At 35.4% G+C, this 25,649-nt stretch overlaps 2 protein-coding genes across 2 annotated transcripts; one reads left to right on the top strand and one right to left on the bottom strand.

Annotated features, from left to right (window-relative positions):
* Window positions 1–4,724: 4,724 nt before the first annotated feature.
* Window positions 4,725–15,197, top strand: LOC141813135 (protein ROOT HAIR DEFECTIVE 3-like). Its single transcript, XM_074701043.1, has 23 exons — window positions 4,725–4,874; window positions 6,128–6,280; window positions 7,434–7,500; window positions 7,585–7,687; window positions 9,093–9,163; window positions 9,236–9,299; window positions 9,403–9,468; window positions 9,562–9,609; window positions 9,691–9,753; window positions 9,888–9,944; window positions 10,681–10,839; window positions 10,912–10,980; window positions 11,060–11,151; window positions 11,360–11,438; window positions 11,738–11,903; window positions 11,981–12,105; window positions 12,261–12,523; window positions 12,607–12,703; window positions 12,782–12,952; window positions 14,064–14,168; window positions 14,454–14,548; window positions 14,631–14,727; window positions 14,801–15,197. The coding sequence occupies exons 2-23, from the start codon at window positions 6,133–6,135 to the stop codon at window positions 15,026–15,028; spliced, it is 2,433 nt and encodes an 810-aa protein (XP_074557144.1). The 5' UTR covers window positions 4,725–4,874; window positions 6,128–6,132; the 3' UTR covers window positions 15,029–15,197.
* Window positions 15,198–15,662: 465 nt separating this feature from the next.
* On the bottom strand, window positions 15,663–16,148 carry LOC141813537 (16.9 kDa class I heat shock protein 1-like). The gene has a single exon (XM_074701505.1). It carries the CDS (start codon window positions 16,146–16,148, stop codon window positions 15,663–15,665), a length of 486 nt encoding a protein of 161 aa, XP_074557606.1.
* Window positions 16,149–25,649: the final 9,501 nt, after the last annotated feature.

Here is a 25,649-nt window from a genome sequence, read left to right as displayed (position 1 = left end):
AGGTGTTCTAAGGCAATTGTCTTATGGTTGTATTATTAATTTGTTTAATAATAAATCAAAATTCACTATTTAAGTACATATTTTCATATGTTTGATTAGATCTTAAATTTATTTACTGAATGTCCGCAATACGATTCATAGCATAGAGAATTTGTGATTGGATCATAACTTGTGAGTATCTCTACATGTATAATTATAAATTTATTAGAATTATCCCTGGTTGATGAATTGATGAATGCAGACATCATCAATTTTGTTAAAACTAGCACGTTTAAACTCCTTGGTTTGATAAGCAACTGTTCTCACTGGCTGGAAACATTAGATTTTGAAAGTTAAATGTGGATGCTGGTTAAAGGTAACTAGTTCATTGGAGTGACCTGCCATGAGACTTCATATGATTTTTTATATGTTAATAAAGATTTCAATGCAGCTTAAGTGCGAGTTTTCTTGGACTTGCAGTATTCAAATCACCTTGGTCATGAAGGCTTATACTTTGACATCTTAAGCAAACATCTTTGAGGAGATGTGGACTCAAGATGATTGGATATAAGTTGAAGTGTCCGAAGGTGTTTGAATGACCCACAGAAGATTAAGCAATCTTTGTAAAAAGAGACGTATACCCTTACGACCGCTTGTTAGGATTATTACTGAAAGTCTTTGGCCAAAGCATCATATGTCAAGAGTATGACACTCTTGAACACATGTACAAGTAACTTGAATTCATAGGACAAGAAAATAACTTGGACTAGATTGATATAGTCAACCTAGTGGGGACTGACATATATAGACCATGTCCTAAACCAAGAAGGTATAAGACGGTGAAAGGAACGAGACACGTCCCATCACTTCATCCTACGAGCTTAAAAAAAAATTAATGGATTATACGAATTCATAAATATCGATTATTTTAAATTATTATAAATTTAAAAGAGGTCTTTTAAATTTAAGACCATTTTGTATTATTGTTGATATTTTTTCATAGTTGTGAGCTCGCCTTCGCGAGACGGATTATGATAAAATATTATTGTTGGAAAATTATTATTAATGTGACATTAGGAATTATTTTAATAATACACTTACCCTATCGGTTTGTCTTTATTGATATAGTTCTAATGATTGATAATTATATTTTAAAGTTTTCAGTATCCTTTCGATATTAGCTTTAAAATATAATTATTTTATGTGATGTGAGAATTAATTTATGCATTGTAATTCGGGACCCTTCGGCGAGATTGCATTTGCATGAGATAACTTATTGTGGTCATAAGCTCTATTTCTTTTGTTGGATATGCTCGACAATAATCTCCCATTAATGTTTAAATTTCAGCTTTGCCTATGAGTATGAACTCTTTACCAAAGCTGAATGGAACCAATTATGAGGACTGGGTTGACTCTGTTAAGTTATTCCTTGTCATTTCTAATGTTGATGCTGCCCTTACTGAGAATGAGCCTGATGTTCCCACAACTGAATCTTCCGCTGCTGTTATAACAAAACATGAAAAATGGGCTCATTCTAATAAAGTCTGTCTGATGACCATGAAGTTCACTATGGATAAGACCATCAAAGATAATGTTCCTGAGACGAACAGTGCTAAGGAGTTTCTTGAGTCTGTGGGCAAGAAATTCAAGAAATTTGATAAGACGAAAAGGCTTCATATCTTTCATTACTGACAAAGACTAGATATGATGGTGTGTCAGGTGTTCGTGAGCATGCTATGAAGCTCACCAATTGGTACAACAAGTTGAAATCCATGAAAGTGGAATTGGGAAGTGATTTTTTGGTCTGGCAAATATTGGACTCTCTTCCTTCTGAATTTGATATTCTAAAAACTTCTTATAATGCACAAAAGGAGAAATGGACTATTGATGAACTTGTAACCATTCTTAATCAAGAGGAGAAAAATATGAGGAAGGGTAAGGCTCAAGTTGTTCAGTTGGTTTCCCATAAGAGTAATGATAAAAGGAAGAAATATTCTATGGGAAAGAGTAACAAGTCTCAATTCAAGAAAAAGTGGAATGATAAATCAGGACCTTCTGTAGGTCATGAAGATAGTGAACCATCTAGATTTAAAAAGAGATTTAATGGCATGGACGCGCGGAGAGGGGATAGTTCAAAAGAGGCCTTCCCCGCATCCTCTTCGGCCCATATGCTACCCACAAAAGTCAGATCTCACTTGAGGGTCTTATTCATTGATGTATTCAACATGATTTCCCCTGCACTACAAAGTAAAGTTAGTCAGTGATAGAGAAAAATTAACAAAGAAATATTAGCTTACGCAATCGATCTTCCAAAGGGTTTGCGATGTGACTCAACTCAGCTTGGAACAATGATGCTTCATTCTCTATCAACTGGTTCACGTTGAACTTCAAGTCGTTCATGATCTTGATTGCATCTAAATAGGCCTGAGATAGCCGATATCGACCTAAGGGGGGTGGTGAAGGCAGGTTGGGACGCTATGTGGTCGGCTAGGTATAGGGTTGTGTGTGTTAGTTGTAGAAAAAACGTCTTTCCATCCCTTGTGCGATATCGGGTATTCACCGAGAAAGGTGCACCCTGGCAGAGCGGCAAAGTAGAATACTCTGCACTTGGCACGCCTAAGGCTGAAGAAGGCATGAACAAGGGACAGGTCTAAAGGGATTTGACAAAGTTGACATATAATGACAGCTCCACAAATTAAACGGAAGGAATTAGGTGTGAGCTGAGATAGATTAATTTGGAAAAAATGGCTAGATCTTGCATGAAGGTTCAAGGTCGGGATTGGGAATCTAAGGCCGCTCGCTAGTTGGCTGTGGAAACATGTTATGTGGCTCGGGAGCGGCTCATGGGGTCGGTGCTCCTATGCCGGAATATAGATGGTGTGATTGGAGGGAATCCTATACTGTAGCCAAAGATGACGTGCAACATCTTTCTTGTATATGGAACGCTTGGTTTCATACCAAGCGGTTTTGGTGGCCATAGAATAAAATGATACGGATAGATAAACAAATGAAGCCGCTGAAGATGGGGGAGAACTTACAGAGTCGACAGGGAAGGGAAGGCAACAAAGGAAGACGACTCCGCAAGAAGTTCAAGGGCACTGATGAAGACGACGACCTCTGGCACAACCTCTTTTATACTCTTACCTTGGAGCATAGTAGGGCTATTGTGTTATTCGAAGAGATCGTTGGATGGGAGTGATTACATCATCATGGTCAAAGGGCGCCGTGAGATAAGCCAATCAGATCACCTCAGCCCTTTTCCTGATTTGAAGCGCATCGTCAATCTTGTCCTTTGGTCTTCGTAGAAGTTTTAAACGTGATCGTGGTATGTTAAGGATAGACACATGGCAGCACAATGCCCGATCTGACCGCATGGTTCTCGAAACAAAAACTGCATGCCTTCGTTGATTAATGCGATGGGACGAGCCCATAGATCGAGGCAGATCCCGCATCATCGTAATCCTCTCACGAAATGATACGTGATATCACGTATCTAGTTCATTAAATGTCACCCCTCACCTTCGCAAACCTAAGACGACAGGAATGCGCCCGACCCAATGTTGTCTAGTGAGTCGGTCTACGCCACCTTCGACTAGACTTAAAGGGAAGGTTTGTGATATGGCAGATTCTGGTTGCTCCTACTTGGCGCTTATAGTCAAAAGATAGGCTGAGGTGGCGAGTTAAAAGTCAATAGTCCATAGAGAATGAACCTCACCCAGCCACTCAGCCACTCGACCTTTCGGTCACTCAGTGTCTCTGCCACTCGGTCTCTCACTACTCTGGCTTTGGACACCATCTTTTGTCTAATTCGGAGGCTGCACAAACTCCTGAAACATGCAATATCTGAAACATGCAATATCTAGAAGGTATAAAAGGGATACGATTACGAGGTTGTCAGACTTGACCCGCCCTCCCCTCCCGACACTCTTATATCTGCGCATAACGCCAAAAGGAAGCAAGAATATTTGGTGACTATTGCATAACAACTTAATAAAAAGAGGGCGGTTACGAAATTATCAGAATTGGTCTCTTAGATGCCTCATATCTATGCTGTCAACAGTCATAAGATCCGATCTCCTTGAATCCTTCATACGGGCCCCCTCGAGTTGATGTGGAAATTCTTTTCAAATGAGTATATAAACCCTCGCAAAGGTATGTAAAAGGTTTTGAAATTTCTTCTTCTTTTTTCAAGAGACATCACTCTCTTTATTCAACGAATCCTAACTTGAGCATTAAAGTAGCTTGTCGGGACTTCCCGATCCCAATCTCACTTCCTTTACAAGTTTGTTTTTAGATCCTTTCATCGGCAGAAGCAAAGCCTCGCGTGTATCAGATTGTTTATTAACTAATAATTTGACCATCCATAACATCCAACCAGAATAATAATTAATTTGATTCTACAAAAAAATTTTCATCAAAGCACACGTGGATGACTAACATCGCGAGTTGGTTGGAACATGCGATATGCCCGGTAAAAAAATCAATTCCTGATTGCATGATGCTAATAAATAATGACGTCAATAAGTTTGGATGCGTTTGTAAGTTCGATAGGACATTTAACAATTTTTAGAGAATCGAGTGACCTTTATAAAATTATGGATAAGCTAAGGTGTAAAATGATTTTCCCCTTTTAAATTCAAATTTAACTACAGCAGTAAAAAGAAAACTAACATGCAGTAATTACTATAATTATCAACGCTGTATTAAAAGGAAAACATCGGACAAACATTGGATCGGCCCCTCTTTTTTCCTGCTTATTCGCCGCCTCACGCTGCTGCTTTCCCCTTTTCCTTCGAAGACTTCATTCGGCGATCACCTCTTCCCTCAACTCTTCCTTTTTCTTCGACCCGCTGTGTCTCGCGATTGATCTCCAAGTAGTTGATTGACTTGATTCGGTGCGCGGTACACCTGGTTTTTCTTGTTCAAGTTTTTTTTTTTGTTTATGTTTTTATGCAACTCCCGAGCATGCTGAGGTTGATGGTTAAATATGATTAGAATTTGTTTTTGTTCGTTTCATAGACAAAGTCAGCTCTGTTCAGGTTTCGTAGTGATAACTTGATCCGTCTGTTCAAGTCGTCATTGCGGATCACAGTGTATCCAAAGGGGCAAACTTGGTGCTTTAACTTGCTCTATGATAATTTGTTTAGATTTAGTTGATGTTGAAGTGTTTTTTTGTTGATCCCACTAATTTATCTACCCAGTATATATCCCAATAAGTCTAAAAGCAATTTTCGTTGGTGATTCGTGTTAATTTCGATGGAGCCTTGGTGTTTGATGTTAGACAACGGTGAGGACATTTTTACCTGTTTTAGTGAACCAAAAGTCAAGTTTTCTCTTTATTCTCCTTTCAGGTTATTTTGCTTCTATGTATGGAAAGAGCAACTTTGATAAGTGTAGTTACTTTCTCGATTTCATATATAAAAAATAGATACATATCAGAAGAAGTGTATTATTAGCTTCCAGCTGATCAGCCTGTTTAGATACATTTCAGAAAAAAGATAATATCAGTTAGGCTTTTCCTCATCTATCTTTTCAGTTGCTTTCATGCTTTTATATATTTTTTAGTGTTTTTATTTTTCATGATGCTAATAAGATTATATAAGCTTGATTTACAAATTATTTACTTCTGGGTATGGAAAGAGCAACTTTGATAAGTGTAGTTACTTTCTCGATTTCATATACAAAAATAGATACATATCAGAAGAAGTTTATTATTAGCTTCCAGCTGATCAGCCTGTTTAGATACATTTCAGAAAAAAGATAATATCTGTTAGACTGTTCCTCATATATCTTTTTAGTTGCTTTTATGCTTTTAGATTTTTTTTATTGTTTTTATTTTTCATGATGCTAATAAGATTATATAATCTTGATTTACAAATTATTTATTCTGATGTTGGTTATTGTTTTCATCAGTTCAAAAGTCACATTCCAACAGGGATTCCTATTAATACTAATTTTCTACATTTTTTTCTTAAAAAATACTTAACTGAATGTTGAATGTTGGTGTTGTAGGTAAGAACAGCTCTTAAAAGAAATGCTTTTTTGATAAACTTCTTTATTATAATTTGAGTCTGACAAAACTTAGATCTAATCAACATAATACTCTCGACATTAAATCAATTACCTGTATTCTTCTTTTTATGTATAGAACAAATGGCTAATGAATATTGCTCTATCCAATTGATTGACGGAGATGGTGTATTCAATGTTGCCGGGCTTGAACACTTTATGAAGTCGGTGAAGTTGGCAGAGCATGGATTATCCTATGCTGTAGTTTCTATCATGGGCCCACAAAGTAGTGGTATGTCTTTGAGTTTCTTGAACTATTACTGCTATTTTCCTATTTTCTGTGCCTGAAGGCTATGTACATTATAAGGTGATCTCAGATTTTGAACTTTAGAGGTATTCAACTTGAGTTAGGGATTTGAGTCTTGAATTACCACATTTTTCTACTTTTTTTCTTTATAAGGAGCGGAATATATTGCTTCTTTCTTGTTGTGTAATGAAGTCAATTCAATAAAAAAAATATTGATCAAGATACCTTTTTCTATCTTTGCTTTGTTTCCTATAAATCTGTAAGTATGGGGAAAGTAGCACAGATTTTACAAGGAATAAAGTTAACTTGTGCATGTGTATTATTGTTTGCTTTCATATTTGTTTCTATGTGATTGCTTGTGTTTTGGAATAGCAAGTGATGTTCACAAGACTGAAAATTATTCTGAAACAAAAGCAATAAGTACTTGAGGAAATATGATATGGTGATGATATTAAATTCATGACCAGCATTGTTTTCTCTATGCATTTTAGTTTTGGAACATAATTGGTCTTCTTGATTGATATTGGCTGTCTTGTTATATTTTTTGGTCTTGGATTATATAAATGTGGGAGACAGTAATATTTGAATATGTTCATTCCAAATACTAATTTTGATTGGGTTAAATTGGCTGCCTAGAAGATGATCAAGAATAATTGCAGTGAAATATATTAGGTATTCACTGTTTATCATTGTCCATTTTACTATACTGTATAGTAAGTTCTGTGATTGAGCCAGTGTTAGACGTTGTTACCTAACTAATACCTTTTAGTTTTAACCTTTGCTTTTTATTCATTTATATGAATTATGCCTCTAACCACAGAGTTACATTGCTTTTCCAATTGCTTCTCAAAGTTGAATAGGCAAATAACTCATTTGCTCTTGTAGATTGCTTACTGTCAGAGAACTATTCACTTTCAAACATCTGGAGATGTGTTTTTGTTCTTAATCTTTGCTCCCTTTGTACAAGATATATGTCTTAAGGGAGTCTTGAATTTTTTTCCTATAAAATAGATATCTATATTTCCCGATTTTTGTTCCCTTTTAGATATGCTTTTGCAACAATATACTTTTTTTACTTGTTAAATTCAGTAATTGCTGATGAATGGTCTTCATTTTATTTTTTTATTTTGGTTAACAGGGAAGAGCACTCTATTAAACCATTTATTTGGCACCAACTTCCGAGAGATGGATGCTTTTAGGGGAAGGCAAGCTCTTGAATTCTTGTATATATATATATATATGTATGTATTATATTGATTTTACTGCTATTGATATATGAGTTATTTTAGGTCACAAACAACCAAAGGCATTTGGTTGGCAAATTGTGTTGGGATTGAACCATGTACAATTGCTATGGACTTAGAAGGTACCGATGGACGAGAACGAGGAGAGGTATTGTTCTCAACCAAACTATTGAACTTACAGTAGGCCCCTTTTGGCACAGGACTAAGCATTTTATCTTGTGAAGTTCTAGATATGCCTAAGCGGCGCCCCTATCTTAGGATGATTTTTAGACATATAAAGTAAAATTCTCATCATTTACAAACCTCTAACATTTAACAAAATCAGTCAATATGATGAGAAATTCAACCTGTTCAAGACTTTCTTTAGAAAGCATGTGTCACAATTGCAACCTAATTAAATTCGTAATTGATACTGTTAAGCATTTTGATACTTTATGAAGTTGGTTAAGAATCATGTAGTTTTCATTAACAAGTTAATTAGGAAGCTCTGTTTGCAATGTTGAGGACTTGAATCATAGAGCAGTAGCCTTGAAAACAACTGAGTATAAACTTGTCGAATCTAGTTCGCAATTGTAGTTGTTTACCTTATTAAATTCTCTCCTTTGTTTAGATGCATATTCAATCTGATTGTTTACAGATAGCTCACTGTTAGATTATAGAATTAACTTATTGTTTTATTATTATTTTTTTTTGTCTATTTGGGAGACAGTTTATGGTCTAAGAAAGGTATGGGTTGAAATGGATGAGGGATAGAGTAAATAGAGAGTGTAATGACAATGGGATATGTAAAAAAGAGCATTCAACTTTTTATTGTTAGCTAGTTTATTGCAATTGCCATCAGACCTACTTGTTTTGTGAGTTCATGGACAACACGATTTCATGCCAATAAATTGAAGCAAAGGGAATGCTTTCCCATTTCAAGTCTGATATGAGAGAGAGGGAAGTAGAAGAGACTTCTTAGTCCAATTTATCTAGGAAAATTATAAATCCGAGCTTCATCTTTGATCTAACATATTCCTGTCTTGAATGTAGATGAGTGTATGAAATGTTTGACTTTTATTAGTTTGTTGTCCATTCATTTTCCATATATTTAGTTTGTTTTAGGTGGTTCAGTAAACCTTCAAGTATTACCCTATTTCAGCTTTTGACTTATTTATGATCGTATCCAAGTGATTGTAGAATCCATAGTTAGTTTACGGTTTAACCTTTAGTAGTTATTTTGTACATACTAGTTGGTGATCTGATCTTCGCTTGAGTGTCATATTGGGTAGTTTATTACACATGCTTACAAGGGTTAGCAAAACTCTTTTAGAATGAATGGAATTCACACCTAATTGTGGCTTATTTTTTGTATATCTGAAGCTCTTTTCCTTTGTTTTGACTTTGGTTTTCAAACTGTTTAAGATAAAAGTGAAATAGCTAGTGCCTTATTTGTTACACAAGAACCTCTTTGAGCATATTCTAGGAATATATATTACACTTAATTGGCATTTTTACTGCATTTCTCAGTCTGTAGATAACACAGCTTTGACTTGTATTTATACTTTGTTCAGGATGATACTGCATTTGAGAAGCAGAGTGCTCTTTTTGCTTTAGCAGTTTCTGATATAGTCCTAATAAACATGTGAGTTCATTTTCATTATGCATCAAATGCTATCTTTGTTCTTACAATCACTACTTTACCTCTATGATAAAGGTGGTGCCATGATATTGGTCGAGAACAAGCAGCAAACAAGCCTCTTTTAAAGACAGTCTTCCAGGTTATCTTTCATTATCTTAATCTTACTCCCATTTTGCTACAACATTTTTACATATCTTTTTAATTTGAGTTTTGCTTGGTTGCTTTTATTTACCTCATGACAGGTGATGCTGAGACTGTTTAGTCCTCGTAAGACCACTCTGCTGTTTGTCATACGAGATAAAACAAAAGTGAGCATTTGCCCAGTCACAGTAAAACTGTTTAATTTTCTTTTTTATCTAGCAATTAATATACCAATTGACGTTGTTTTGGTTTATGGGCAGACACCGCTGGAAAATCTTGAACCTATCCTTAGAGAAGATATTCAGAAGGTCCTTGTGATTAATTCCTACTGCTAGTATTTTTCATTAGCATTCATACTTCTGTATCTCACTAATACATATTCCTTACAGATATGGGATAACGTTCCCAAGCCACTAGCCCGTCAAGAAACTCCTCTTAGTGAATTCTTTAATGTGAGCTAATCTATTTTGTCTTATTTCTCCTTGCATATGAAACTGCATACCTCTTACTAATTCTTTAATGTGATCTAATATATTTTGTTTTATTTCTCTTTATTATGAAATTACATCTCATTCCAATGTCGCAGGTACAAGTTGTGGCTCTTTCAAGTTATGAAGAGAAAGAGGAGCAATTCAAAGAACAGGTTAACTATTTGAGAATGACATCTCTTCAATAAGTAACTAAGCTCTCTAGATATTGTAATAAGTTTACTTAATATTTAACACATCATCCCTTCTATAATCTTGGCATGAGGTGTGTAGGCTTAGCAACATACAAAGATAGGGAGTTTGTTCTATTGCCTTGGATAATAAGAATAAATCATCTATGTAGTACATCTAAGAGCATTTGAAGTGCATATCGAAACAATGAATATGAGTATCACAAGTGCAATATTCATATGCCTAAGATAATCAATTATCCTGTTGCTAAGGCAACCGACCCCCGACCCCACCTAATGGGATTAAGATTTGGTGGTGGTTGTTGCTAAGGCATGAAAAAAATTGGGCTTGGCCCACTTCTATGTTCAACTTATACTTCACTTGTATGCTATGCTTTTGAATTTTTTTAATAATCAATCAAAATTCCAAAACAAAGAACAGTTTGGTACACGAATCTTCTACCTATGCGAGGTTTCGGTGAAGAATCTATTATATGCAATCTTATCCTGCATTGCAAGAGACTGTTTATGCGACTCGAATCTGTGACCTTCAGGTCATACGACAACAACTTTATTGTTGCGCCAATGCTCCCCTTCAAATCAATCAAAACATTAATCTCTAATAAATAGTATTATCATACAAATTTTGTAATACCAAATGCATTTCCATATTTAATATATTTCTATAACTCTTTAATGTTTTATGTCAAATCAATGCAAGGTGGCAAGTTTAAGACATAAGTTTTATCATTCTATTGCTCCTGGTGGACTTGCTGGTGATAGGCGTGGAGTTATACCCGCTTCAGGATTTTCATTCAGTGCACAACAGATCTGGAAAGTTATAAAAGAGAACAAGGATCTTGACTTGCCTGCACACAAGGTAATTATCTGTTGACTAACAATTTGCTTTCAACATCCTTGTGAGCCTTTTTGCGCAATGCATTTCCTATAGGTTATGGTAGCTACTGTACGATGCGAAGAGATTGCCAATGAAAAACTTTCTTATCTTTGTAATGATGAGGTAATAATATTATATTTATATTTGCTTTCATATATTGAATTTATGAGAGACTAAAAGCATAATTCTTTATGGATCTAAGGAGTGGCTTCATCTTGAAGAAGCCGCTCAGAATGATCTTGTTCCAGGTTTTGGGAAGAAGCTTAGTGCAATTCTGGACAGGTGCTTGTATGGGTGAGCATTCCTCTCTATCTATCCAATTGTCTATCTATCATTTACAAAAATAACAGATTTATGTTGCTTGAATGCATATTATAGCTATCTGTAATCCACTCCAAGCTTTGTTATTTAAGTTTCTCATACTGAATTAACTTGTTTCAATATTCTTGAATCCCACAAAAGAATTTTATTGGTTTTGTTTTTCTTATTTTTCTCTCTGCAGATACGATTCAGAAGCTGTTTATTTTGATGAGTCTGTCAGAATTTCAAAGAGGCAGCAACTTGAGGCTAAACTGCTCCAGGTGTTTCCCTCAATGTGAATGACAGGCTAGGGGCATTAGTAGCTGTTTATGTCCTATTGCGGTGCTTAATAATGAACCCTGAAAATGAACCCCTCATATTTGAAACACTCTTAATTATAATAAATCCAACACTAATTGAATCATAATGCTTAGTAATGGAACTGGGGGTATGCTTAATGTCTAATAAATTCATAATGTACTAGGAGCTTAGTAATATAATGTACATGTATTGGTTGGTTACTAAGCATTTTACACTTTATTATTTTGATTAATTGTTTTTAAATGCTTGATGTTTCTAGCTTGTGCATCCTGCTTATCAAGCCACATTGGGGCACATTCGTGCAAAAAGTTTAGATGATTTCAAGGAGGCTCTTGACAAGGCTCTTGAAAGTGGGGAAAGGTTTGTTGCTGCTGCAGATGCTTGTATTCGATCGATCATGATAAAATTTGACAAGGGATGTGAAGGTAAGTAATTCTCTTCAGAGTTTATTTGCTGTTATGTATATCCTGGTTTCTGGTTGTAATGTAATTCTGGATTGCAGATGCAACTATTGAACAAGCAAGATGGGACCCCTCAAAAGTTCGGGATAAGCTTCGGCGAGATATTGATGCTCATTTAGCTTTAGTCCGGGCTGCAAAACTTTCTCAGATTACATCCTTCTATGAGGTGGGTGTGACATTGCTATTCAACTTAAGGGAACATTTTCCAAGTTTGTCTTGTTTGCTGCTATTGAAATTGATGAACATTGTTAAGATAGTAAACATTTGTAGAGTCTTACAGATGCTAGAATAATCAAAGTGGGAAACATCATTAACTTGCAGGAAAAACTCAGTAAGGCTCTTTTGGAGCCTGTGGAAGCTCTTCTAGATGCAGCGAGTGATGATACCTGGCCAACAATAAGAAAACTTCTTAAAAAAGAGACCAGTTCTGCCATATCTGGTTTTTCTTCTGAACTCTCAGCATTTGATCTTGACGACGCAGCTGTTAGCAAAATGTGCATAAAATTAGAGGGCTATGCTAAAAATGTGGTTGAATCCAAGGCAAGAGAAGAGGCTGGACGTGTGTTGATCCGAATGAAAGAGAGGTAGAACTCTTTGTTATTTATCCTCTAAGATTGTAACATTCTGCAGAAGTACAGGTTGACTGGTTGTTTTCTATGGTGTATAGATTTTCGACATTGTTTAGTCATGATGCTGATTCAATGCCAAGAATTTGGACAGGCAAGGAAGACATAAAAGCAATTACAAAAACTGCTCGATCTGCAGTATGTCATAAAAATTGCTCCTATTATAATATATTATTACATCTAGGCTTTGTTACTAATTACATTCTTCTTTTGTAGTCCCTGAAATTATTATCCGTGATGACTGCTATTCGTTTGGATGATGAGAAAGACAAAATTCAGGATACTCTCTCAGCTGCTCTATTAGATGCTTCCAGTAGCAGTGCTACAGAGTCTACAGACAGAAGCATCCAACGAATTGATTCGCTTGCTTCATGTTCATGGGAAGAGGTGTTTTAGATATTCTTATTGTTTATTTTTTGTTACTAGTTAACCTAGCCTTTTCATTTTTGTCCATTTTCTTTGTAAATATGATGTGGTTAAAAATAGGTTTCAAATTTAAAAGTAAATTTTATATGTTTTTAAAAAGTTGTGAGGTTTTGTCTTGAAGCACCATTTGATAATGCAGTGGTCAAATTAAATTTAGGGATAAGTTTATTAGGGTTGATATTTAATTTTTTTAGGTTTAAAAGCATTCCAAGTTTTGAAAAAAGTTTGTTATTTTTATTAGTCATTACATTTCAGGTAAAAGGCCTTATTTTTTAAGTTAGAAAGTTCGCTCGTGTAATTTAGAATGAAGTTTTCTCTATTCTTCCTGAATGAGATTTGGTTCGTGTGTTGCATCAAATTATCTTGTAGTACTTTTAATTGTAGATATGCTTGGTTTTAGTATCTTGTGGCTTGCCATTCTTCTAAAATAGCAATTGGAATCTCCACTTCTATCATTTGATAACGACAGAATTTTTATGCTGAAAGATGGATATCTTGCTACGTGATATCACTCTTCAACTTACAAATACCTACTTAATTTAATTTTAGTATCTAGTCCAGTTCATTAGCACTTTGGTGGTTGGGCACACACACGCACCGAATTGAACTGATGTGTGCCATTAGAGAGAAGCTTTTCAGTTTGCCAAAGCATCTTGTTTTATTCTAATTTTCAAGTTAGTTAAGCAATATACAAAAATAATAGTTTTTTTTTCATCTCCTCAGAAACTATTCAGGACAATGGCCATAAGTTAATATACTCAATTAGTTAATCTAGCTCGTTGAAAGCTGGATGTCTTGCTACTCACTATCACTAATTACCTGCTTACGTTAACATTAATAATTGGATTTATTCTCATACTATTTAGTCTAATTCCTTTGTAATTCAGCAGTTAGACGTTGCTTTTTTGTACCAAAAGATTGTTGTATATGACTCTGTATCTAACAGTCGAAATGAACTTAAATAGAGAGAACTTGTTCAGTTTGCCTAAGCATCTTATTTTGTTTTGATGTTCTTCAATTTAACAGAATACAATAAGAGAGTTTTAATCTATATATTTTGTTATTCTGACAGATCCCTCCGTCGAAAACTTTAATCACTCCTGTCCAATGCAAATCCTTGTGGAGGCAATTTAAAACTGAAACAGAGTATACAATTACTCAGGCCATTTCAGCTCAGGCAAGTTTTCATCCTCTAAGCTGTATTTTCTTTGTGGTTTTTGTCATCTCCACTCGAAACAGGGGGCTGTTGCTCAGACTACTAATAATTCTTTTATATTCTCAAGGGAACCCTTTTTCTTCTTTCTACTTCTGATTTATTTGACCTTTTCGAATTCTAGGCTTCAAACTCTTTCTTTCCTTTTTTTGAATCATTTATAAAGTGAATTACAATCAAACCTTTTGATTGAGCACATGCGAATGTGAATGAATACTTATCTAATGTTATTTTTTTAACACCTTCCAGGAAGCCAATAAGCGCAATAATAGTATGCTTCCTCCTCCATGGGCAATTGCTGCCATGCTTGTCCTTGGCTTCAACGAATTCATGACACTTCTCAGGTACTTAACATACATCTTCGATAATCAATCTATTGATACCGTGTGATGCTATTGTGAAACTCATCTTACTATTGCTTTGCAGAAACCCTCTCTATTTGGGTGTCATTTTTGTCTTCTTTTTAGTGGGTAAAGCCCTCTGGGTGCAGCTAGACATATCAGGAGCATTCAAAAATGGAGCTGTGAGCTATCAACAATCACACATCTTCCTCTCTTTGCAACTCTGACTTTACTTACCATCTATTTTTTTCGCAGCTCCCTGGGATCCTTTCCTTGTCCACGAAGTTCCTTCCAACTGTGATGAACATCCTTCGGAAATTAGCCGAGCAAGGCGAAGCACCTGCAGCTGCCGCTAATCGAAACCAACAGGAGTCCAAGAGTGTTGTGAAAGTTATAAATGGCGAGTCTTCCTCAGGCTCATCGTCTACCTTGTCCTCTTCAGATGGTGGAATAGAGTACTCTAGTTCATCAAAGCAACAATGACACTATGGTAGCCAATAGAGCATGTTTTTTTTTTTAAATTTTCTCACATTTGCTTTATTTATTATTTTGGTGTCCTTGCTTTTGTTGATTTTATTGAAAATGTCTTTTCCAATTTGGTGGATAGCCTTCAAAAAATATTACCACTTCAAATGTGATAAGAAAACACTAATGGATTATGATTCCTTCTTATTTTCCCTTATCTCGAAGGAAATCCATTTGTACTTGTAGGTGAAGGTTGGTGATATCAAATCCAATAAGATTGAATAATGCTCAAGTTGCCAACTAGCTTTAAATTTATGTGTGTTTAATGATTAAATTGAACTAAATAAAATTTTAAATTAATTGAACTTTCGAATTTAATTGATTCAGCTGGTTTAATTTAGTTTAATCGATCTTTCAATCAACTACTTAATTATGAAGAACTATCCTGATAAAAATATTATTATTCTGTAACAAAATAAATACAAATTACAGTCACCGATTTACCGATGAAATCTCATTAGAAATAAATAACAAAAATTAAGTGCATCCGACACATCGACATATATATATAAACTTAATTTTGAGGTTGAATAATTAATTAAGAGGTAATGGTGATTAATTAATTAAATTTTGAGATGAATATAATACTTAATTAATTAGTGATCTGCTGCAGCGCCGCCTTCGTCTTGGGAACGTGGACGGTGAGGACGCCGTGCTCGATGGTGGCCGTGACGCCGTCCAACTTGGCGTCCTCCGGCAGCTGGAGGCGGCGCGTGAACCGGCCGCTGCTCCGCTCCACCTGCCTCCACGTGTCGCCCATCTGCTGCGTCTCCAGGTGGCGCTCCCCGCTGATGACGAGCGCGCCTCCGCGCTCCACCTCCACCTTGATCTCCTCCTTGCGCACCCCCGGCAGGTCCGCCCGGATCACGTGCCCTTCGGCCGTCTCCTTCCAGTCCACCTTCATGCCGGTGGCCGCGAGGTCACCGCCGGCGTCGGCCGAGATGGCCGAGGAGGGGGCGCCGCCCCACAGTGCCTGGGCGAAAGGATCGATGGCGCTGTGCTGGATGATGGAGGACGTGCTCATGTCGTGGCCTGCAGCTCCTTCCAATTCGTTCTCTCTGATCAGCTGCTGCTCCATTAACTGCAGTTCTATATATTTACAATCAAATAAAATTACCAGAAGCAATTAAATTAAACGAGATCAAGATGGAGATGGAGATGTAGATAATTAATTAATGGGATCGCGGAAGGAGAAGGTGATGTGCGACGCTTTTATAGTGGAGGAAGAGGAAGAGGAAGAGGATGCACGGAGGATAGTGAGCGAGTCAAGGAGAGGATTGCGGATCAACGTTGGGTTTGTGTTGCGGATCTACTTCTTAATTAATTAATTTGCCGTGCCGTAGCTCCCTCTCAAGTAAACGCCGTCTAAATTAGCGGTCGTAATCAAATCCTAACCTAGTTCAGCAATTGAAAGGGATTTAATTTGCATGGAAACAGGAAACTTATATAATTTCTGATTAGGTTTTCATCACGCTCGATCGCTTCATGGCGTGTAATTAAATTATATTGGGCATACAAATTGTGAGAAATAAATTAAAAGCAAATTGGGAATTTGAACTATATATATATATATATATATATATATATATATATATATATGATCATGACAAGACATTAATTATGGCATACTTACATCAAAACAATACAAAATTTTACGGTAACTATTGTAATCGAATCAAGATGAATAATATAAAAATATTAATATTAAAATTAGAACTGAGAAAAATATATGATATTTAAATTTGATTTGAAGTTCGATAATTTTGATTCGAGCTCAATTCAAAATGAAAATCATGTTAGGACGATCTTGCGAGCTAAAGACAGAAAGGGATGAATAACTTCGATCGCTTCGTAACAAATTTATTTTATTTGATTGGTCACCTCTCAAGACGACTATGTCCAAGGTTAAACCTAACGTTCCATTATCTCTATTTGATTTCTTCATTCTCGAATAAAATCTGAAGGCGGAGAAACCTCTTACAACAGTATTATATAACACGATTACAGATTTCAACAAGTAAAAAGAACACAAGAGGAGGAGAATTACTGTGTTAGTACAATACTCTTCCCCTTATTGCTTGAAGATTGCTAGGAATGAGAAAATAAGAATTTTTTTCTGTAAAAGGTGGAATCCGCCACCCCAGCGGCCCCAAACAGTTGACCTCACGATTATCATTTGTGAGGAGGTAAATCGAGAAACTACAGTTGATCACGACGGAGGAGGATATTGCTCAGCTTCGCCGAGAAAATAAGGACTTTCGAGCTTGAGAAGAATGGTGAAATCACATTGGAAATGTTACTGTTTCATTTGTTGGAGAAGCCCTTGTAAATATACTTGAATCAGGTTATTTTTGCACTTTTTTGCTGCCATCAATCGATTGCTATCAGTTATCCATTAATTGTTGACTGTTGACTATCCGTTGAACGATCACTGACCCTAGATCAAAGGTTGAGATAATTCTGAAATTTGAATATTAATCGATTACTTGAACTCACCAATCGATTGCTAGCATGCAGTTAAATTAGTCAATCAATTTGGAAGCCTTCTGTTCACTTGATATTGTCCACCTGAGCAATCGATTACTTGACAGCAGTCGAACTATTCAATCGATTTAGAAATATTCTATTCACTCTAAATTGATTAGCAATTGATTGTCATAATCACAACAATCGATTGTTGAGGTTTCTGAGTAAACCTTGAATTCGGAGTTTAGCTCAACAATCGATTGATGTAGATCATCAATCAGTTGATGTGACAAAAACCTTGATTCGAGATTTAGCTCATCAATCGATTGCTCTATCCCAACAATCGATTATTGAACCTTAATTCAGGGTATTCACTCTTAACTCCTCAAACACAAACTCCCTTCGAGTTAGCGATGTATCAATCGATTGGTAGATTCTACCAATCGAATAATACATTGATTTCGGCCAACCTAATAGTCAAATTTCGCCTAAATTTCTCTACCCTCATTTCCCAAGTACCTCATGTTTTCTATTCCTTGGACTTATATTCTTGGAGCTTCCTTGTCTCCGGGTCTTCATCTAGCCTTACATCCGATTGATCTCTTGATCTACTCAGGTTTTCACCTTTCGTCAACAATTCAATCCTTGACATTTTTGAATTTTCCTTGCATTGCATCCGATCTTCCAACCTACATAAACTTCTTCTTGTCAAGAATCTAATCCTCGACTTTCTTGAACTTTTCTTACCTTGCATTCGATCTCCAAATTTGCAAGGACTTTTCCTGCATACTTATCACATAAATGATATCCAACTTGTTTACCTAAACTTACATAGTCGTCAAATATTGAATCTTCACATCTAAGGCATGATTGCACCAATAATTCAAACTCAAGTCCGATTTAAATTGTTCGAACTTGATTTGAGTAAAATTGAACTCTAATTCAAAATTATTTAAATGCAAATTATATTTGTGTTATTCTATCCTTAATTTTAATGTATTCAAACTAAAATAGTATAAAATTAGAGTTGATTTCAAATTTGACTAATAAACAATCAAATAAAATATTATAAATTTAAATTAATTTAATTAAAAAATTATCAAACATATTCAAATTCAGTTCAAATTCGATAATTTTAAATATGAATTAAATATTTTTTGAGTCAGCTTAAAAACTTGCAAACATACTCAATTTGTTTGCATTCCTAATCAGACAATTCAATATAAATATATGAAACTAAAGAAATAAAATAATATATATATATATATATATATATATATATATATATATATACACGGAGAAGAACAATACAATCAATCGAACAAAAAAGAAGAAATTTGTGGACAATCAGAGGAAATAAAACAACGTTTATAGATGAAGGATAGAGATAATCATACTGTTCGAACTGGACAATAATATTATTTTGACAAGATTCACATAAGTTTGAGTGTTTTACTCTTTTTTTTCCCTTCCATATCTTATCAATTAATCAAAACTAATTATGAACATGGAACTCTCTGAAGAAAATTAATTGGAATTTGTAAAGAAATCTCGTTAGTTTATTGCCACAGACCTTAGGCTCTTTAGCATAGATGTGATGTTAATTAAATAGAAAAGGACAACAATGATGAGACACTATATTAGGGATCGGATCCATCAGTAAATCCTCCATCGTGGTCAATTATAATTTCTCGATTTACCTCTTCACAGATGGTCATGGAATCGATTGTGTGAGGCTGCTGATGATGGATTCCACCTTTTATAGAAATCAGATCCATCATTAAATGATGTAAATGGTGAGTCACAACTAATAATTCTAATTAATTAATTAAAAAATAGATTTAGATATTATCTATAGATAGAACTCAATGAAGAATATATAGTTAATGATGTGGCGGAGATAGACAACTTGCAAATGATATCATTGGGTGATAAACTCGTACTATCATGATATAATATCAAATAATATTAATTACTGAAATCTCTTTTTACACTAATGCAACATAGGGAATGACCCGAATCGTCTCTCACAAATTAGAATGCAGTCATCGAGTTTATTTGCGAATGATTTTGAAGTTTGGATTTTAAATTGTAAATGTTAAAGATGTATAATAAAGACAACCTAATCTGATCTAAATTACGATTGTGATGAATCAAAGAGCATAAAATATTCAATGAAACCTAAACTAACTTAACCTATTTGCAAGCAAATTGAAAATTAAAGAACTAAATTAGGAATGAAAATCAATTCATGAAATTAGAAAGCAATACACTCTGATTCGATCTAATTTAAATTCTGAAATGAATAAAATTAAACATGAATAGTAATATTATGATTAACCAATACAAATCATTTAATCAAAGTCTAAATCGAATTCAAAGGAAATGTATGTGGGGAAACATAGTATGCTTCATCAAACTGATCATACAAAGGAAAATTACAAATAACCATGAATGAAGCTGTGAATCTAAGAGGCTTACAACTCAAGCTGGAGCAACCCCAAGCTCGTTCTAAATTGGATCAGTTGTGAATGGAAGAAGAAGACTTGACTGAATTGATCGAAGATGGTTCTGATGAGAGGTTTGAATTGCGGTTGATTTGAGGAGTGAAGAGATAGAATTAGGAGTCTAGCAAGGTTGAAAATCTCCAGTTCCTTGATCGACTCCAGTGGAAGGTGTCAGTAGTCGACAATGGTTGGTGTCGGGATGTAGATGAAGAGATGATGGAACTTCTATGGCGGCGTGCGGTCGAAGTAGAGAATCCCCTAGACTTCTCCAATGGTGGATGATACTAGATAGATTAGGAAGACGAACCCCTTTACCCCGATGGATGACGGTGGTTGAAGCTCCAGTAGGTGGCGGATGGTGGAAGAAGATGCCTCGGTGGATTGCGTCGATGGAGGTAAGATGGATGTGATCACCGAAGGAAGGGAATCTCCTTAACCTCACGTTGATTGACGTTGGTGGAGGAGATCGATCGAGTGGAGTTGGCCAACGGTAAAGGATCGAAGAAGAAGAAGCTCTGTTCCGCACCTTTGCCTTTAAATCATGATTCGGGGCGGCCACTGTTGATTACTAGCTTCAAATCATAAATTAAATGCTGAGAAATCAATGGTCAAGTGACACTAGCCTCTAATCAAAGATCAATCATGTTCCTTATTCATAGGACTGAAATAAGCATCAATCAAGTGGAAGCCTCAAAACATATGCATCTTTCTCCCCACACTTAGAATATTTGGACATCCTAGGCAAGGCAAGGCAAGGTGACAAAAGATAAATATTTATTGAGTTATTCAGCTAAAATTTGGAAGGAAAAGTAATCAAAGAATGGAAGAAGCAATATCCTTCATCATGTTCATGCATGCCTATGATATTGTAATTTTGAAAAGAGCAAAGCAAGCTCTTAAGTTCAATTGTCATGAGTGCATATCTCACAAGAAAAATTAAAGATTAGGCATGTGGTAGTCCTCACTAGGTAATCTTTTTACAATCAAACTCAATTAATTACAATAAAATCCATCACCACGCTAGTCGATAATATGTAAGTAAAGTATTCAATCATGTCAAATGACCTAAAATGTGATGGTCAAATTTAAAAATCTTTTACGATTCTCAAATATTATTAGAAAAAATTTAGGGATTTGCAAAACAAAAACTATGAAGTCTAAAACAAAAGGCAAATTATTCAAAGCAATGCAATTAAAGCAAAGTACAAATAAAGAAAAGCAACAAGTATAAAGGTAAAGAAAAAATATGAATAAGAAAGAAAAAAAGAATGGACCCCCCTTTACTAAGTCTTGGTAGTTGCAAATGATTTAGAAGTCAGTAGTGGAATGATATGAGTGGAGGAGAGAACTTTTCTCGTGTGGTCAATATCAAGATGTACCACTCCCTATTTCGTTGTCTCTTTGATGGTACTTGTAGGTGGTTGGAGACGGTTAAGGTGCAAAATTCACTGTGGAAGTGGAATGTTATGAGTTGAGGTAATTACCTCTGTTTCCACTATTTGCTCTTTGGCAGTTCTTTCTGGAGGTTGGAGGCAATTCAAGTACGGAAACCACTCTGAAAGCCTGTAAAAATAGAAAGAACACACTTCCCTCATGTATGTGAGGTTAGAAAAAGATAGAACAATATTAGTCTCTACAAAGAATGTATCGAGAAATAAATCACAACCAATAACAATAATTATAAGTATCTCTATGATTTTTTTTAAAAGATCATAAAAGTTACTAACTTGTAGTGCTGAAAGGTATCTCTGATTCAAGTGATTGTGCAACCAAAGAAAATAATTCTTGGGACTCTGCTTTCACAGTACAAGTCCATACACTTCCATCATCAGCAAATAAATCAACATGTTCAGTTGGCTCCCCATCATCATCAATAATACTTGCATCATCAGCAACATATGCAATAATAATATCATAAGAGCTAGAATCATTTACCACTACAACATCACATGCAATATCAACATCGATAATAATATCAAAATCTGAAACATCAGCAACTTCAAAGGAGTCCTGTAGAGATGTAGAATCAGAGACAATAATATCACTAACTGTACAATCCATATCCTCAAGCACGTTGATACCATCAGAACGATTATATGAGAGAAATTGACTAGACTTTGTGCTTGTAGTTGGCTAATGGATGATGCAATTTGATCCATATATATCTGACATTATTGTAACATTACCTCAATTTCCTGCTGTTGCAAAATGAACTATTGTTTAAGCTCCTTTAGTTTATGCATTAATATTTCTATTTGATTGTGAGCAGGCGTATCTGTAATGTGGTCCTGGAATGTCCCCCAAGGAGTCGGCTCGCTTTGTTGAAATGACTGTGGTCAAGTAGGTGTAGAATAATCCTGAAATCCATATGGGCTCTGATACGCTAAATATGGCTAAGTAAACTGACCTTGTGCATCCTCACACTTGAAATTTGAATGATCCATCCAATTAGAATTATAAGTTTTTGAAGATGACTCATACATATTCTGTTATTCAATGGGTTGGTAATATTGAGGTTCAGGCAGGTAATACTGGGTTTGAGGATGATAATACAGAGGCTGCTTAGGAATCCATTGTTGTGTGTCCCTATACATATAATTTGGTTGTTCTCCCTAAGTAGAATTATAAGTCTTATTGACACCTCCAAATTGTTGAAAATAAGTATCCATGTTTGCACATAAGAAAATTTATATTCTCACTGAAATACTAGCAAATAAGATTAAAAAATACAGGGGCATACGATCAAACACATGGATATATAAATATTAAAGCAAATTTTTTCAATTTTTTTGTGAAAAAATGGAAAAACAATCATAAAGTTATCAAACACCGTTAATAATTCCCTGCAACGACACCAATTTGATAAACTCGTAATGATATGATATCAAACAATATTATCGAAATCTCTCTCTACATTCATGCAATATAGGGAATGACTTGAATCGTCTCTCACAAGAAATACAGTCGATAAGTGACAAATCTTAGGATCGAGTTTATTTGTGAATGATTTTTGAATTTGGATTTTAATTTATAAATACTAAAGACGGGTAATTAATGAATCAAAGAGCACAAAACATTCAATGAAAGCTAAGTTAACTTAACCTATTTGCAAGCGAATTAAAAATTAAACAACTAAACTAGGAATGAAAATCAATTCATGAAATTAAAAAGCAATGCACTCTAATTCGATCTAACCTAGCTAAATTCAAAACTAAATAAAACTAGATATGAACAGTAACACTACAATTAACTAACACAAATCATTTAATCAAAGTCTAAATTGAATTCAAAGGAAATGTATGCGGGGAAATAAAGTATGCTTCATCAAACTGATCACACAAAGGACAATTATAGACAACTATGAATAAAGCTGTGAATCTAAGGGGCTTACATCTCGAGCTAGGGCAACCCTAAGCTTGTTCTGAATTGGATCAGTTGTGAATGGAAGAAAAAGGCTCGGCTAAACTTATTAGAGATGGTTCTGATGAGAGGTTTGAATTGCGGTTGATTTTAGCATTGAAGAGATAGAATTAGGGGTCCCGAGTGATCATTCACTTGGACCCTCAACTGCTCGTCTAACAGATAGAAGGAATCTTCGAGATCCAGAATGACAGACTTCATCGTTACGTAGAAGCCTTTGAGAGGCTGAAGGTGGATTTCGATGAGGCCATCCTCTAAAAAATACCTTAGGCCAAAAATCAAAAGACAGATGAGCTCACGAAGATGGTCAATGCCCTAGCAACTTGGACTCTGGAAGAACTGATCTCTCAAGTCCAACTGATAGCTCAGATTGATCAGGCTCCCGATTCAATCCCTCGGGCCAACTAGTGTGTCTCCATCATTGCCTTTCTAAGGTACGAGAACTTACCCGAAGATGCTGAGCAGGCACAGGTACTCAAGAGACACACTACGTGCTTCACAATGGTGGGGGATGCCTTGTACAAATATGCCTTCTCGCGCCTCTTCTCAAATGCCTCAATGCTGAAGATGTTGACTATGTTATGCGGGAGATCCATTAGGGGTGTTACAGGAACCGTGCTGAAGGTCAGACCCTAGCCTAGAAGATCTTATTGGCAAGTTACTTCTAGTCCATCTTGCAAGCCGACGCTGCTCATCTTGTCAACACTTGCCTCAATTGCCAAAAGCACTAGTGTTTTCCTCATCACCCTATCGAACTCGTGAAGATGACGACAACCACTTGCCCTTTCAACCAATAGGGCATGGACATTGTGGGTTCCTTCCCTATGGGACCCAACCAAAAAAAGTTTCTAAATGGGTGGAGGCTGAGCCCCTAGCGTGGATCACAAAAAAGGTCATCCTCAACTTCTTATGAAAGAACATCCTTTGTCGGTACGGTATTCCTCGCAAACTTGTTTCTGAATATGATTGTCAGTTTTAGAGGCTCAAGCTCAAGGAGTGGTGTCGAAGCTTCGACATTCAACAAGATTTCACTTCAATCACCTACTCTCAAAGTAATGGGCAAGTGGAGGTGGTCAATCGAAAGCTCGTCAAAGGACTGAAGGGCAAGCTTGATCATGTAGTCGATAGTTGGGTAGAGGAATTGTCAAGCATGTTGGAATAACGTCTGCACAACGTGCAGACATGATAACTGCTCACGTCTGCACGTTGTGCAGACATGAGGAATGCATTTTTGCCTTTAAAAGCTTTTATTGCGTCCAAATGAAAGGGTGATCGGAGAGGGCTTCTTGCTCTACCGAGAACATCAATTTGAGAGGATTTGGTTTGTGGATAGTGAGGGTTGTTCGTCCATATTCGTAATCGTCCTTCTGACGGCAGATAGAAAACTCAACCTAAGGATCTAAAGGCTCTATTAGAAGTGTTTACATATGTTGTTTTGTTCAATTATAAAATTATTTTGTTTGATAATTTATACATTCGAAATAATAATGGTATCGGAGTGATATTTTGAATACATAATTTTATTTTACGTTTATCTCATGATAAGTATGCTTAAGGTCAAATGCATGAAATTCATGAAAATAAAAATTAATTTATATTTTTCATGTGAAAGCAAAATAATGAAGTTACTGTTTATGTTGCATTTTCGCATGAAACACTATTTGTACTGTTCATACGTAATTTTTTTCTTTCCGTTATTATTTAGTGTTCATGTTCATGAAAAAAAAATGATGAACAGTGATCATGCGAAAAAAATGTAACAGTAATGTACTATTAAAAAAATATGGACATGAATTCACATGTTTTTTTTTATTTATACGGTTCACATGATTTTTTTTTCTTTACTATTCATTGTTCATGAAAAACAAACATTTCGGGATGAACAGTAATATAAAAAACATTAAATAAAAAAATTTTAATGCATAGGATGAATAGTAATAATTTTTTTTGAACGGATTTTTTTTACATATTTAAAAAAAAACATGTTACATTAGAAAAAATTGAAAGACGTATGTGTTTTTTTATTTATTATTTCAATTGGATTAAAACAGATGTAATATTTTTTTTTTTACCGTTTCAATTGGATTGCAATAGAATTGGATTTGAAAAAAAAATCATTTAAGTTTAGACAAAAGTCCAATTAGATTAGTTGTAATGAAGAGAACTAAATTTATACTCAGACTCAG

Source organism: Curcuma longa, chromosome 20 (assembly GCF_044706935.1).
Source record: "Curcuma longa cultivar G26 ecotype Majalengka, Jawa Barat chromosome 20, ITB_CL_G26_1.1, whole genome shotgun sequence".
Taxonomy (NCBI): domain Eukaryota; kingdom Viridiplantae; phylum Streptophyta; class Magnoliopsida; order Zingiberales; family Zingiberaceae; genus Curcuma; species Curcuma longa.
The sequence above is the reverse complement of the archived record's forward strand: the minus strand, read 5'-3'. Positions and strand labels throughout refer to the sequence as shown.

Bases quoted from the DNA above. Each gene is read 5' to 3' on its own strand.
- LOC141813537 (XM_074701505.1), bottom strand. From the start codon at position 16,148: ATGGAGCAGCAGCTGATCAGAGAGAACGAATTGGAAGGAGCTGCAGGC.
- LOC141813135 (XM_074701043.1), top strand. From the start codon at position 6,133: ATGGCTAATGAATATTGCTCTATCCAATTGATTGACGGAGATGGTGTA. The intron at 11,439-11,737 runs GTGTTTCCCTCA...TGATGTTTCTAG, and splicing joins TTGAGGCTAAACTGCTCCAG to CTTGTGCATCCTGCTTATCA. The intron at 14,728-14,800 runs GTGAGCTATCAA...TTTTTTTCGCAG, and splicing joins GAGCATTCAAAAATGGAGCT to CTCCCTGGGATCCTTTCCTT.